General features: G+C 39.8%; 1 protein-coding gene across 1 annotated transcript in view; it reads left to right on the top strand.

Moving 5' to 3' along the window:
- The first annotated feature begins 1,622 nt into the window (after nucleotides 1-1,622).
- The window catches only part of LOC120999199, a 46,858-nt gene continuing 32,687 nt past the window's right edge, over nucleotides 1,623-15,793 (top strand). The window contains exons 1-8 of the mRNA XM_040430073.1: nucleotides 1,623-1,729; nucleotides 2,837-2,976; nucleotides 3,432-3,504; nucleotides 5,192-5,302; nucleotides 10,541-10,654; nucleotides 12,276-12,470; nucleotides 12,911-13,043; nucleotides 14,758-14,912. Of these exons, the coding sequence (XP_040286007.1) occupies nucleotides 2,840-2,976; nucleotides 3,432-3,504; nucleotides 5,192-5,302; nucleotides 10,541-10,654; nucleotides 12,276-12,470; nucleotides 12,911-13,043; nucleotides 14,758-14,912 (918 nt within the window). The 5' untranslated portion in view covers nucleotides 1,623-1,729; nucleotides 2,837-2,839. The remainder of the gene's footprint in view (nucleotides 1,730-2,836; nucleotides 2,977-3,431; nucleotides 3,505-5,191; nucleotides 5,303-10,540; nucleotides 10,655-12,275; nucleotides 12,471-12,910; nucleotides 13,044-14,757; nucleotides 14,913-15,793) is intronic.

The following is a 15,793-nucleotide window of genomic DNA, read 5'->3' on the forward strand; positions in this document are numbered from 1 at the left end:
TGCTACATCTCTCCCTATGCTCAGTTCACAGTGAAATGTCGACGTCCGCTCGGGATGAGGCTTTTATAGGGCTGTGACATCACAGGGGTTGGCTGGCTGCACAGCATTATGGGTCATATTGCATTCCCGGGCTTCTTACTTTCACTTTGTAACACATGTAGCCCCCATTTTAGGGAAAAAATGATTTGTTACCATGAAGCGTGAGGAAATTTGGATTCGTTGCAATTCGAATTTTTTACTGAAATTCTGATCGAAGTCGTTTTACTTCGATTTGCTCAACACTACTGTCTACGATAGGTGTCAGAACATACGTGCATTTGCAACTTGCTGTGTTTGGGCCTGCAAAGTTTTAGACCAGTAAGAGTGCCCTTGCTGACTGACCCCTGTCCACTGTTGTAAATGCTTTTAATGGACATATGAGCTTCAGGTCTATGAATCTTAAAGGTGGCCTGGTTTAATGAATGGCCTTTTCTTTTACATCATGTGGATGGCCAGGTACATGGGATGGCACCAGGATGCACTATATGAAGAAAGCAAAATGATGGAGACTGCGAAGTTAATTCTTTGCCCTGTGTCCTAATATTAATAAGGACATGACATGTACCACCTAACTAAACATTGTGACAACACTGATGGCAATGGCCTCTTTCTGAAGGATAGTGGGTCCTGCTACACTGCAGAAATTACTCAGGAATGGTATAAGGAACATGACAAAGTGCTTACCTTGTTAACTTAGCTTCCAAATTCCTTGAGATCTCAATGATCAAATCAAGCATCTCTGAGATGTGCAGGAAAAACTAGTCCGATCCATGGAGGCACCTTGCAACTTACTGGACTTAAAGGGGTATTCCAGGATTTTACTATTGATGGCCTAACCTCAGGAAAGGCCATCAATATATGACAGTGGGGGACTGACTCCCAGAATCCTCCTTTCTCAGTCAACTGTCAAGAGTGGCTCTGGTGCTGAAAGTATACTGCTCCTTCCAATGTGTAGCTGGTTACTGCATTTACTTCAATGGGAGCTGCAGTCAGCGCTGCTTATATATTCCAGAGGTTTTGTGGAGTCCATGCCTCAACAGGTCAGGGCTGTTTTGGAGGCACAGAGGGGACTTAGTCAATTTTAGGCAGGAGGTTTAAATATGTGCATGTGATAGGTGTATGTCTTATGGTACATTGGCAATTTCTATAGTGAGATCCCATTTCAGCCACCTGTTCAAATGTACTTATGGTCAAAAGTGAATCTGCAATTACACATGTGATGGTGGGAAATAGCAACACCATTCCAAATTACAGCGTACGTAATGACGTGAGGATTGATAGATTATCATGTATTTTAAACCTACTTCGCACCTATTGCCCACACTAATGGGATTACATGGACAATAATAACATAAAAAAAATAATCAACTTCCTTTCTGCATAAAACATTGTGCAAAATATTACTTTGATTTAATAAACCCCCTTTGGGGTGTGTATTCTACAATTGATTCAATGTAGAGGGCTCACATGCGCCCTCTGCTGGCTGTAGCTGCACTGCACAGAGGGAAAGTTTGTATCTATTGATCTTTGGCTGCTTCCTGGGCTGTGCTGTGTGTGTGTGTGTCTGGGCTGCCATGGAGACTGCAAGCTTAATGCTAACTCCTCTGTGCACTGCGTGGGGATCTCAAAGACGTCTGCAAGAAGTTTATACAAAGGGGAATCTAAGAACCCGGTCAGTGAAACTGCTCTGGTAAGTATCACTGAGAATAAACTTCTGGATGTGAAAGAGGATCTTTTCACTACTGTGTTAAATGCTTGCTGGCAGTAATTGGGTAGACACATGCATGTTACTTCAGAGATGTACAGCACTGACTGACTTCATTGATGACCCCAGTGTGTGATATCACCACATCCCATTGGTTTAAGGGGAAAAACGTTTTCCAGAATACAATCAGAATATCATATACTGTATAGGACATTCATGTTACATTAGATTTCCATTTTACGCCAGTGATTTTATCGATAATTTTTTAGAACGTCCCAAAATATTAAGGGTGGTTTTCCAGGAATAGAATATTGATGACATATCCTCAGAATAGGTTATCAAAAATCGGATTGGTGGGGGTCCGACACCCGGCCCTGCCATCGATCATCTGTTTGAAGAGGCAGCACTCCAGTAAAAGATGTGGCCTCCTCTGTCATTGTATAGCAGCCCAGGCCCAGTCACTTGAATAAGACGGAGCTGCACATGTGACCCATGAACGTGACATCACTGGCCTAGAAAGAGGCGCTCAATGGAGTGCTGATAGACAGGGTTACCGAGACTCCTACCAATCAGATGTTGATGATATGTACTGAAGATAGGTTATCAGTATTCTTCTCCCGGAAAGCCAGTTTAATATTTGCCCTAAAAGCTTTAAATGCAGTATCTGTGACACGTGAGACCAGTTCCCCACTAAAATGAAAAATAAAATAAAATGCTAGGGTATACTCTGCATTGAGCTGATTCAAAGACCCTTCCATCAGCTGTAGCATCCACCAGGAGACCACTACAGCTTTCACACAGAGCAGAGGGAAGGAGCTGTGAAGCTTTCAAGGAACAGAATCTGACTACTCCTGATAATAAGAAATCCACAAAAAGAAGGGTTTGTACTGTACCAAGCTAGTGCTGTCAGCAGTTTAGCATGGTCAAAACTGCTGACCGATACCCTTTAAATTGTGGTGACTGCTGGGTGTATTCAGGAGTCTTTTTACTTGTATAGGCATGACTTTTCTCCTTCATGAACTCCCATGTTGGATCTTCATGTAATCACTAATCTATGTAGAGGTCTATTAAACTATTTGCTCCTCTTCTTAGATAATGGGTGAAGTATATAAAATCTCTTCAAGTGATAAAATCCAGTTTTTGGAGAAGGAGTTAGCTTCTCAGTTATCAAAACTGAAGACAGAAATAGAAGAGAATGGAGTACTCCATGGCACCCCCTCTCGAGCCTACAGGTAGGATTAATAATCTTGATATCAAAGTATTGGAAACAGTATTATAAATTCTCCAGTTAAAAGCGCATGTAATGTATGATTTTCTAGTTTATATATGTTCATCTTCCACTTGTCTATTAGCCCGAAGCAAATTAACTGCACTTAAATTTTTTTTATATGTCATAGTGACATAGACAATCAGTGCTGAGACCCCCACCAATCGCTAAAACAAGGAGATAGAAGCGCTCATACAGAGCACGGTTTCTTCTCGCTGCTGTAGATGGACTGGAGATGTTCTCATAGACTTTCTACTGAGCCCGTCTTCAGTGGCCAGTAAAGACAGCTCTGTCTTCTGTTTTCTCGTTTTAGCGATCAGTGGGGGTCTCAGCAATCAGACCCACTAATCATAACCTTTGATATGTCACTATGACAAAACTACAGGTACTCATATTTAAAATTATTGTTTCATATTTTAGCTCTGTGCCAATCTCAAAGGACATTTTGTACTACAGGAATGAGAGAGAAATGATCTTGAAAAGAGGCCTTCAGGTAAGGCAAGCACCCAAACTGAATAGCGGTAAACAGACTATAATATTGCTCATATATAATAGAACCTAAACTCTGATGTATGTTACAATTTCTTTTGTATGGCAACCTAATGATAGATTGCTTTGACTAGTAATGAGCCTGTCTGATTTTTTTTTAACCATAATGTGGGCATTAGGACAGAGCCTAACGGCCCATAGTCAGAGGGGAACCTCCGCCCATTAGTCAGTTATAACATCCCTTAATTTAAAGAGGACCTTTCATTCTTTTTTTAGTTTAGATAAATACCTTTCCCTGCGGGGGTAAAGCTGCCCATTACAATTGTAGCACACATTGTATCCTTTTTATTAATATATGTCACCTATCGCTTGCATTTTTTATGTAGAGTGCCTTAACATGTTTTTTTGTATGTTAATACTGAACATCTGTACAGGGAGGAGGAGACACCAGGGTTTCTCAATGGGCGTCTCCTTCTCCCTGGCTGTAGCGCTGTCCAATCACAGCGGAGAGCGTCACAGTCAGGGAGAAGGTGAGCTTTTTTTTTTTCTCCCTGGCTGTGACACTCTCCGCTGTGATTGGATCGCGGCACAGCCAGGGAGAAGGAGGCGCCCAATGAGAAACCCTGGCGTCTCCTCCTCCCTGTACCGATGCTCAGTATTAACATACTGCGCGGGAAAAATACAGGGGACACAGCGGGGCGTAGGAGTGATATTTGAAAAAAACATTCAGGGTGGCAGCATCAGCTTGCATTTTTTTATGTAGAGTAACTTAAAGAGGACCTTTCATGTTTTTTTTTTTTTGTTTAGATAAATACCTTTCCTTGCGGGGTACAACATGAAAGGTCCTCTTTAAGTTACTCTACATAAAAAAATGCAAGCGATACATAAAAAATACAATGTGTGCTACAATTGTAATGAGCAGCTTTAGATCTGCCATACAGATTATTCAGGTAATAGATTGGATAATGAGATTTATTATCTGGTCTTTAAACCACTTGTCTCTTTATATTTGACTAGTAATGTTTAGTCAAACGGTTAGGGACACCCTCTCATATAAGGGTTGTTCTTTATATTTACTATATTCCATATTTTAGGTCATTATTCCACATTTATATACTCTTTCCATTCTTTCATCCAACTTTATGAAGTGGCCAACTGGGATGTCTCCAACTGGTTATCATATATAGCATAGGTCAGCAATATAACTAAAGCAGACAACCCCTTTAAAAACACGTACAGACTGTCTGTGTTTCTTAGTCCCAGAAAGTCTTTTAGTATTAGTACTGTTATTTCTCTACTTCATTAGCGCTTTTGTTGCAAAAGTTCTGTCATGAAAATCTGATTCATTCAGTCACTTCCAAGCAGTTGATCCTGAGGTGTGCCTGCACCATTTATGTGGTCTTTGAGGTGCTGTTAATAGGTCATTGGTGAGGATGGTGACCGTAAGGGGAGATTCACACATGCCATATTTTTCTGCTGCTGATTTGTCTGCCTAAAACATACCATGTTGTGACTGTCCACTAATAGACTTTTCCAGTACAGCAGAAGGAACTCTTGGTATGCTGTTCATGTGCTGATCCTTATGAGAGATTGTTTCCTTATAGTAATTTATATACTTCTGTCTATCTACATTATGCAGTATTTAAAAAATGTTTGCCTCAAAGTTATAATGCCGTTTCCTTATCCTGAAGGTGGCGGGAGCAGTACCAATTACTATTCAGGCTGACGTCATGCAGCGAGAGCTGGAGACCTGTCTGAGAAGAGAATACACTGTGGATAATCTGCCTCTGCTGCTACATCAGGTGAAAATGTGTTCTGCTATCACTGATAACATATTTTATTTCTTATTATCAATTATCTAGTCTTTCACCCTTAGGCCTCTTTTACACATGATCTCCATGGCCATCAGTGGTTTTCCAAGAATCCCTCACACACATTATAGTCTATGGGTCCATCAAAGACACACAACACAGATGGCACCCTTGTTTGGTCTATGGTTTTTAAAAGACCATTGGCAGGAGATGCTCTGAAAATCATCTTCATGGATGAACCATTTTTGTCACAGAAGTCATCATGGACATGGATGTGTAAATTAGACCCTTAGACATGAAACAATCTCAGGCAGTCCTATATATTTTAATGCAGTCTGCGGTTTTAATGTTCAAAGACTCTTGCAGGCAAAATTTCATATAGAGTACCAACCAACAAATTAAACTAATAACCCCATAAGAATGAGAAAGCACATATAAAATATATGTAATTTATTGACACAATCAAATAATATAAATAGATAACATAAGGCACCAAGGTAAAGGAGGGTGGGACGACCCATGTGGCGGGATCATGAACAGCCGCCCTCACATATACCCAAGTAACAAGGAAAGGAGGGTCACAGCCCCGGGTATGAAGCCACATAAATTTGGGAAAGCGGTAAGATTGCCCAAAATAACGTATGAACATATGTCTGCTACATGCAAATACAAATGAAAATAAATATGGTCACACCTAGCAAGCTTGCCCACCCTGGTAACGTAGATGGCCGCCTGAAGAGTACAGTGGCCAAATGTAAAATAGATGAAGGCAGGGCAAGGGTGCTAAGTGTAAGCAGTGACAATATGGTGACAAATTTCATATAGAGTATCTGAATTAGCCACATGTATGTAACATAGTAACAAAGTATATAAGGCCGAAAAAAGACATTTGTCCATCAAGTTCGGCCTGTTATCCTGCAAGTTGATCCAGAGGAAGGCAAAAAAAAAAACTGTGAGGTAGAAGCCAATTTTCCTCACTTAAGAGGAAAACAATTTGTTCCCGATTCTATTCAGGCAATCATATAACTCCCTGGATCAACGACCCATCTCTAGTAACTATAGCCTGTAATATTATTACAATCCAGAAATACATCCAGGCCCCTCTTGAATTCCTTTATTGTACTCACCATCACCTCCTCCTCAGGCAGAGAGTTCCATAGTCTCACTGCTCTTACCGTAAAGAATCCTCTTCTATGTTTGTGTGCAAACCTTCTTTCCTCCAGACGCAGAGGATGTCCCCTCGTCACAGTCACAGTCCTGGGGATAAATAGATGATGGGAGAGATCTCTGTACTGACCCCTGATATATTTATACATAGTAATTAGATCTCCCCTCAGTCGTCTTTTTTCTAAAGTGAATAACCCTAATGTTCATAATCTTTCAGGGTACTGTAGTTCCCTTATTCCAAGTATTACTTTAGTTGCCCTCCTCTGAACCCTCTCCAGCTCTGCTATGTCTGCCTTGTTCACAGGAGCCCAGAACTGTACACAGTACTCCATGTGTGGTCTGACTAGTGATTTGTAAAGTAGTAGGACTATGTTCTCATCACGGGCATCTATACCCCTTTTGATACAACTCATTATCTTATTGGCCTTGACAGCAGCTGCCTGACACTGGTTTTTACAGCTTAGTTTGCTGTTAACTAAAATTCCTATGTCCTTTTCCATGTCAGTGTTACCCAGTGTTTTACCATTTAGAATGTACGGGTGACTTGCATTATTCCTACCCATGTGCATAACCTTACATTTGTCAGTGTTAAACCTCATCTGCCACTTCTCTGCCCAAGCCTTCAATCTATCCAGATCCATCTGTAGCAGTATACTGTCCTCTTCCGTGTCAATTACTTAACACAGTTTAGTGTCATCTGCAAAAATTGATATTTTACTGTGCAAGCCTTCTACAAGATCATTAATAAATATATAAAGGGGGTAGGGCCCAGTACTGACCCCTAAGGTACTCCACTAGTGACAGTGACCCAATCTCAGTGTGTACCATTAATAACCACCCTCTGTTTTATATTACTGAGCCAGTTACTCACCCACATATAGACATTTTCTCCCAGTCCAAGCATTCTCATTTTATATACTAACCTTTTATGCGGTACAGTGTCAAATGCTTTGGAGAAGTCCAGATATACGACATCCATTGATTCACCGCTGTCAAGTCTAGAACTTACCTCCTCATAGAAACTGATTAAATTAGTTTGACATGACAGATCCCTCATGAAGCCATGATGATATGCAGTTATTTGCTTATTTTCATTGAGGTACAACCAAGATAGCATCTCATAGAAAACCTTCAAACAGTTTACCCATGACGGATGATAAACTTACCGGTCTATAGTTTCCGGGCTCTGTTTTTGGACCCTTTTTGAATATTGGCACCAAATTTGCAATGTGCCAATCCTGTGGAACACTCCCTGTCAGTCTAGAGTCCTTAAATATCAGAAATAAGGGTCTGGGTATGACATTACTTAATTATCTTAGGATACGGGGGTGTATGCCATCTGGTCCTGGCAATTTGTCTATTTTTATCTTTTTAAAAGATTAAGCAGCTACCAAATCCCAGGGCCTTCACATCACAGGGCCTAGTACTGTGTTGTACAGCATAAAAAGAATAAAATATACCTTATTGGAAATTCCTGAGCACCATGTCTTCTATATCTCTGCATAAACGTATGAACCAATTGAATTGACTTTTATGGAATAAATTTCATGTTGAATAATGCCGACGGAGTGCCATCTGCTTTACCAATTTAGCAGTGTAATGGAATGCTGACCATTTAATACGGTTAATTAAAGTTAATTGATTTTAAATTACCATGGTTTGTTTTATTACTATAATTGGCATCAGTAGTTACTGGAGTATTAAAGGATTAATTGAAGTCATTTGTTTGTCATTTAGGCTGTATTCACTTTTTTTTATTTGCTTTAGCAGCGGTTATGCTGCAGTCTTTGTTGAATATTTTTTGTAAAAATCTGAAAATGATCTTTTGCAGAACCATGCAGCAACCACGCACCGTAAATTGACAACTGATCATAACATGTACTTTACTTTGCCAACCACTAGAACATTTTAATATGCTGATCTTTGTGATTTTTATTTTTATTTTCAATAAATATATAAATAATTATTTAATTAAAGGGGTTTTCCGAGACTTTATAACTGATAATCTATCCTCTGGATAGCGTAAAAATAGAAGATGACAGCAGCATATCCAAATGAGGGTCCTTTATTAACCAAACATGCATGAAACAATGTACAAAAAAGTGCAACGTTTCGGCTACGTAGTAGCTTTATCAAGCATAATATCAAGCATCGGCGGTTCCAAACATATATAGTGCAAATGATACCACCCCTAATCAAGGGGGACCAATAAAATTCAATACCATGTTCCTACACCACCCACCAATTTGTTATTATCCAATAGGACATATCACCCACTAATAATTTACCTATCAAAATTAGTGACATGTGTATTACCTCGTGGTGATAGGTGGTAGCCGGGACATTCACTACATGCACCTGATTTCAAGTCGGCATTCGTGCCTCGTCCATGCGCATAACAGCGCGTTATCATTTTTCAATTGCGGATAACGGACGTCACATTACCATGTGACTATCTCCACCTCACATGACCTATTACCTGATATCACATGATGATATCAAACCCTCCCACATAGGAAAGCATCTCCGTATCCATGGAGACCCGCTCTGTCATGCGGTACAATACAGTGTACTGTAGCAGATCATTCTATTCATCTCACTCATCCAGGGCACCTTCCGCTAATCAGTTAATATAATATATTAATTCATATGTTGTCCATATCTATAATGGTCCTATTTAGGCTGTGACTCAATTATGCCGAGGTTAGTCGCCAACTTTCCACCCGCATGCAGGATGTGAATCCCGCATTCACCATACACCACCTATAAAAAATAAAAAACAAATAAATGCAGTTAAAAAACAATTATTAAAACCAATCAATACTACCGAAAATACATATAGACATATGAGGCTATATCAGGTTATAGGTCATGTGAGGTGGAGATAGTCACATGGTAATGTGACGTCCGTTATCCGCAATTGTTTAAGGAGTAATGATGTGCTGTTAGGCGCATGGACGAGGCACGAATGCCAACATGAAATCAGGTGCATGTAGTGAAGGTCCTGGCAACCACCTATCACCACGAGGTAAATACACATGTCACTAATTTTGACAGGTAAATTATTGGTAGGTGATATGTCCTATTGGATAATAACAAATTGGTGGGTGGTGTAGGAACATGGTATTGAATTTTATTGGTCCCCCTTGATTAGGGGTGGTATTATTTGCACTATATATGTTTGGAACCGTTGCTTGATATTATACTTGATAAAGGCTACTCTGTAGCTGAAACGTTGCACTTTTTTGTACATTGTTTCATGGATGTTCGGTGAATAAAGGACCCTCATTTGGATATGCTGCTGTCATCTTCTATTTTTATGCTGATCTGTTGACCATTGAGGATCGGTAGTTTGGACATGCTTTTGCATTCTGAGGGAGTCATACAAGGTACATTGGTGCTGCTCTAAACTATTTATTACTGCTATCCTCTTGATAGGTCATCAATATCTGATAGGTGGGGGTCTGACACCCGGGACTCCTGCTAATCAGCTGTTTAAGAAGGCAACAGCGCTCTTAGTATCATCGCAGCCTTCTCTCTGCCTAGGTCGGTGACGACGTGTTCATCAGTCACATGGCCTAGGCCAGGGCTGGCCAACCTGTGGCTCTCTAGCTGTTGTAAAACTACAATTCCCACCATGCCCTGCTGTCGGCTGATAGCTGTAGGCTGTCTAGGCATGCTGGGAGTTGTAGTTTTGCAACAGCTGGAGCCCCGCAGGTTGGCTATCCCTGGCCTAGGCGTAGATCAACCCCATAGAGGTGAATGGGGCTGAGCGCTATACAATGTACCACTCTGTGCTTGGTAAGCATGGAGAAGGCCGCAGCACTCACAGGAGCGCCGATGCCTTCTCAAACAGCTGGGTGTCGGACCCCCACTGATCAGATACTGGTGACCTATCCTGAGGATAGGTCCTCAGTATTAAAATCTCGGAAAACCCTTTTAATTTACTTATTTACCTGGTTCTTGTTTATAAGGACCATATTGTGTATAACATGTAGAATATGCCTAATGAATTCTCTTTGAAATATTATGAAGTGATTTATTGGCATATCTTTGTCAAAGTTTTTTACTGACAGAATTCACCAGTTAGTCCGAAGTAAATACTTGCACATGCTGAGGTGGAAGAGGTTCTGTCGTCATGTTAGTGTCATGGAGCAGTGTTATCCTCAGTACAAGGTAGGTGACAAATACATCCACAACATTCGTTTGATATTTATGATGTTGCCTAACCTACTTTGACGTCTGGTAGTCATGCCATGCTGATAAGCATACATTTGACAGTATGCAGATTGCTAAAAGTGGCTTCTCTATTCTACTGAGAGCACTTGTAATTTCTAATAGAGATATGTGTTGTTTTATTTTTTATTTATTTTAGATGTATTGGAAGAAAAAATGCTTGTGATGGAGTACACACCCTTGAAACATTTAGGCTGCCTGCACACGAGTGCGGGTGAACGCCCATAAGATCATTTTCATGCGGATTTATATGCATTCTACAACATATCTTCACCAGAATCCGCAATTTCTAATTGCGTATTTTGATGCCAATTAGATGCGGTTTTGCCGCAGATCTCACTCTTCATTGGAAAAGGGTGAAATCCACAGCTAAAACATAAATGACATGCCGCAGATCTGGAAATCCGCACTGCAGGTCGATTTCCACACTGAAAAAAATCTGCAAAGTGTATTGTCCATTCTCATACAATTTGCTGGTACAGTACTACACTGCGTTTGTTCTGCATGGAAATCCATGCATAAAAAATGCACATATTCCGCAAAGTGTGCAGGTGGCCTTCGGGTACAACCACACCGTCAGGTCTTCTGATGCAGTTTTGGAAGCCAAAATCAGGAGTGGATCAAAAAAGGAGAGGAAGTATAAAGGACAGGTACTTATCTTTTTTGAATCCATGCCTTGTTTGGCTTCCAAAACCTGACAGTGCGGTTTTAGCTGCGGATTTCACCTATTTCCAATAAAATTCCAGATTTTCCACATGTAAATTTGTGCTGATCTTATGTGTTATCACCAGCATAGTGCGCAGGTGACCTTGATGTTTTTCAAGGAATTCCCTATTATATTCTTTACTGTGATGTCTCACACAGGTTTTTGTGGCGGTGTTTGATGCCGTTTTTATATATATTTTTTTTATCCAAAGCCAAAAAAACAAAAACAGGAAAGGGTCATATGTCTGGCTTTGTCTAAAACAAAACTGTATTAACAACTGCCACAAAAACCTGTCTGTGACAGCACCCTTAGGCTACCTGTACACTCTTGCGGGTAGACTTGCAAAGATTCTGTGCAGATTTCTGTGCATTTCGGCACCAAATTCACATAGAAATCAACATGTTACTTTTTTATTGCGGATTTTATGCGATTTTGCCACAGATATCACCCTTTCATTGAAAAGGGTGAAATCCACACCAAAAATCACACAAACAATTGGTCTAAGATTTGCTGGTACTGTATTTTGCAGCGTTTTTTCAGCACCTGCACACATTGCGAATTATGGGGTACATTTATCAAACTGGTGTAAAGGAAAAATGGTTTAGTCCAGTCCACACCTAACCTCCTACAAGAGCTTAGCCAGGATGTTAACCCTGGCTGTGGCATCCATACATAGTTATGCTGGGTGCATTACATAACATAATAATACATAACAATATATTACATTACAAACCATTTTCAGATACCACCTGCTCTTGGGTAGTGCATAATACGCTGCCTGTGACAGAAACAAGTAATTATTTGGTTTCTTAGGCTGTACAGGCATAAGATGTTAATTTGTCTTTGAACCCACAGGAGCAAGTTGGATACATCATGCAAGAATATGCTGATTCTGTGCAGAGAGCCCAGAGACTTTCAATAGCGAGAGAACGCTTACTGACTGGACAGAAGAATTCTATTAATTTAATTACTCTGGAGGATCTTATCATCTATATGCAGTGGTTAATTTGTCACCTGCATTCAGTGAGGCCGATATACAACTATATAAAGGTCTGTATCATCAAAAACATATTTGTGATGTATTGGGCTGCACTGGCTGCAAATAGGCAACTGTAATACAGGTCCGGGCCGGCCAGGAGACAGGATTGAATCCGTTCTTGGATCGACTAGGAAACCGATGACTGATATAAACTTCCATCAACCACTCAACTTTAGTGACAGATCTCAATTATTATAGAACTGGTGAAGACTAATATAAAATAATGAACTGTGAAGCCCATTCAAATTCAGAGGATACATCATAATCCCTATTGGGTCCTGTGCATACTGTTGCTTTTTATGTATTTTTTTGTAGCCAGAACTTGGACTATATAAAAAAAAATAAGGAAAGTCATATATATATATATTTTTTTTAAAAAGTTATTTTTGGGGAATTGAGTACATCACCCTTCTCATACAGTGTCTATTCTTTTCCTCTTTTTTTTTTATAGATCTTGCAGTATTTGCCTATTTCTGATCATGCTGTGGAAGTTATTGAATCACAATTAAAAGACAGTGAAAATCACCAGTCCACTGATGTTGAATCCACTTTTACAAGCTTTCAAAGCCATTTTGAAGAGGCTGGTAAGAACTATGGCGGTCAGTTACAAACAGATATCTGTTGCAGATTGCGGCGCAAAGGTCGTCATAAATGTTCCCCTATGTCCTTTATGGAAGAAAAACATGCAATATCACAGACACATTATATTCCTATATATACAGTATATACTGTATATGATCTACCCTGTCATCAAGTCTTTCAGTGCTTTTTAATAAGCATTGGAGACATTAGTGGTTTACATTACTGGGCTTTGATTCATTTGGATGAAATCTAGATTATTGTAGTGGATACCACACACTTTACTCTTTGGAATGAATAATAACTCCTCTGAAATAGATTCTGTAAATTATAATAAAAGCATCCAACAGTTCACCAACATTTCAAATTCAATTTGTATAAATGGCAGTGGTGCCCTGTTTGTAATTGGTTTTAGGCAGAGTTTACAACTTACTTATATTAATTTATATGCTGTAATACGATAGCGTGTGGAAAATAATGGTATAAAGTTACACTTCACAAATCTTCTGTAACTTGGTCACTTGATAGGTCACCTTATACTGTGTAATTCTCAGCCCAGTAATGTTAGAGAATATATATACTCTAGTAATCGTAGTGAATAATATATATATATATATATATATATATATACACACACATATATATTAAAGATTATGGGGGTCATTTACTAATCTAAAATACGTAGGTGCATTTCAGGGGCAGATGGCGACGCAACTGTTAGTTGCACTACTATCTGTGACTTTTCCCTGCTCACACCAGGTCTAAAAATGTGGGCGTGGCGTGGGTGGGGACGGGTCAGCAGGTCCGTCTCATTCATCATTTTCTACTCCTGGTTTAGACATAAAAAAGGTCTAAATGTAAGACAGCTCAGAAGCTGTCTTACATTTAGAACTGGGACTAGATGTGTCGAAGGCCTGCGCCTCTTCATAACTTCGACCTCTTCCACCGCCCATAGCTCTTTATTAAGACCAGCGTCTAAAACCAGCCACCTTTTATTGAGCGATGGTCTATACTCAGAATAGGCCATCACCAGCTGATCATCAGGTTTCCAACTCCCTGCGCACCCTCGCCAGTTAGCTGTTCACCAATAGCTCCAGCGTCATAGACAGACAACTCTGTCAACTTTGTAGGCCTGGGGGATACTATATTTCTTTATGGAGAGCGCCTAATCAGCGCAAGGAGTCTTATAGTCCAGGCAATGCTCCTCTGGAATTCTGGGAAGAGGCATTATGATGTATCCTCTGAATTTGAATGGGCTTCACAGTTCATTATTTAGCTGTTAGCAAGCTTTGCCTCTAATGCCACCAGATGTAAGGTAGCTAGCCTATAGTGTAAGTTGATGGTTAACCTTAAACAGGCCTTGAGACATGGCTTGGGTAATAACCAAGCCAGCACCTCATCTGCTGACAGCAATTTTTCAGGGTTATTGCCCCTAATCAGTGCAGAGCAGAGAGTACTGTCTAAACAGGTTGAGAGGCCTAGGTTAAGATTCCGGGGATACTATATCTCCTTATGGAGAGCGATTAATCAGTGTGAGGAGTAGGCCATCACTTAATAAAAGGTGGACAACCCCTTTAACATAATAGAAGAATATGGCTAATCTTAAAATATCTAATATTTCCATTTTCTGCATCTTTGCTTCTAATAATCAACAAATCAATATGTTTTGGATAGATCCCATTCAGAAACATGATGATATGTATGTTATGCTGTTTTTAGTTTTATATCCACGGGAAGATGAAGAATTACCTGAACACCAGACAGAAACAGAGCAGATAAAACCAATTCTTCGTCAGTTATTATCGATTTATAAGATAGAATATGATACAGAGAAGCTTAAGAATACAGCCAGTGAGATGGAGCTGCTAACGCTGGTGGGTGATAATCTGGTGATCAGTTATTGCTGCATGTAAGATAATTACCATGCAGCACACTATTTTGCATTATTCAATAGTCTGTTATGTGCTGTCTGATAATTGATCTCAAACTGTGTTAAACTTGGATTAACAAGATGTATTGTGTACCTGTAACATGATGTGTAGTTACCTTATGAATACAAAGGTACCATGTATGCAAGGGCATACACAGACCTCATGAGGCCCACACTGCAAAATGATTGTGCTCTTTAAAGTGAGATTTCTGACTAATTTACATGCTACGTGCTTTGTTCTTTTTTATTTAAGTGGAGGAATTTTCTATTTAAAAAGTGGAACAGGTTATACATAAATATGATACTCATTCTGAACACCATGTTTCTCAATTCATTTACATCAGACAAGAAAAATAAACACATTGATAACTCTTCCCCATACTGTTCTAAATCTCCTGCTTCCTCTCACACATTATACTGTAAAACTGTCTTCCTACAGCCACAACTAGGGGTAGTTCAGTGGACTGGAAGCTATACAGTTAGCAGTGAACTCAGTAGAAGCTGTAAAATCTCTCTGCACTTAGCTCCCTCTAGTGGTAGCTGCTGTAAAATGGCTTTATGTCAGGAACAGAAGAAGGAGGTTGAAACTGAGCTCAATCTCAACATGGGCCACATAGCAGTTGTGTGGTCTGCCTCCATGGTAGGTTTTCCACTGCACTTTGTTTGCCTGTAAAAAATGTTGTCTCTGTGAGAGCTGTATAGCTAAAAAGCCACCATAAATAATTAAAATTATATTTCAAAGTACGTGTATATTACAGTAAGGGAAAGTAGCACACGTTTAGTGCTCACACACCATTAGTTCACCTACAGCTGCCTACTGACTTG

The sequence above is a fragment of the Bufo bufo genome, chromosome 4, assembly GCF_905171765.1.
Source record: "Bufo bufo chromosome 4, aBufBuf1.1, whole genome shotgun sequence".
NCBI lineage: Eukaryota > Metazoa > Chordata > Amphibia > Anura > Bufonidae > Bufo > Bufo bufo.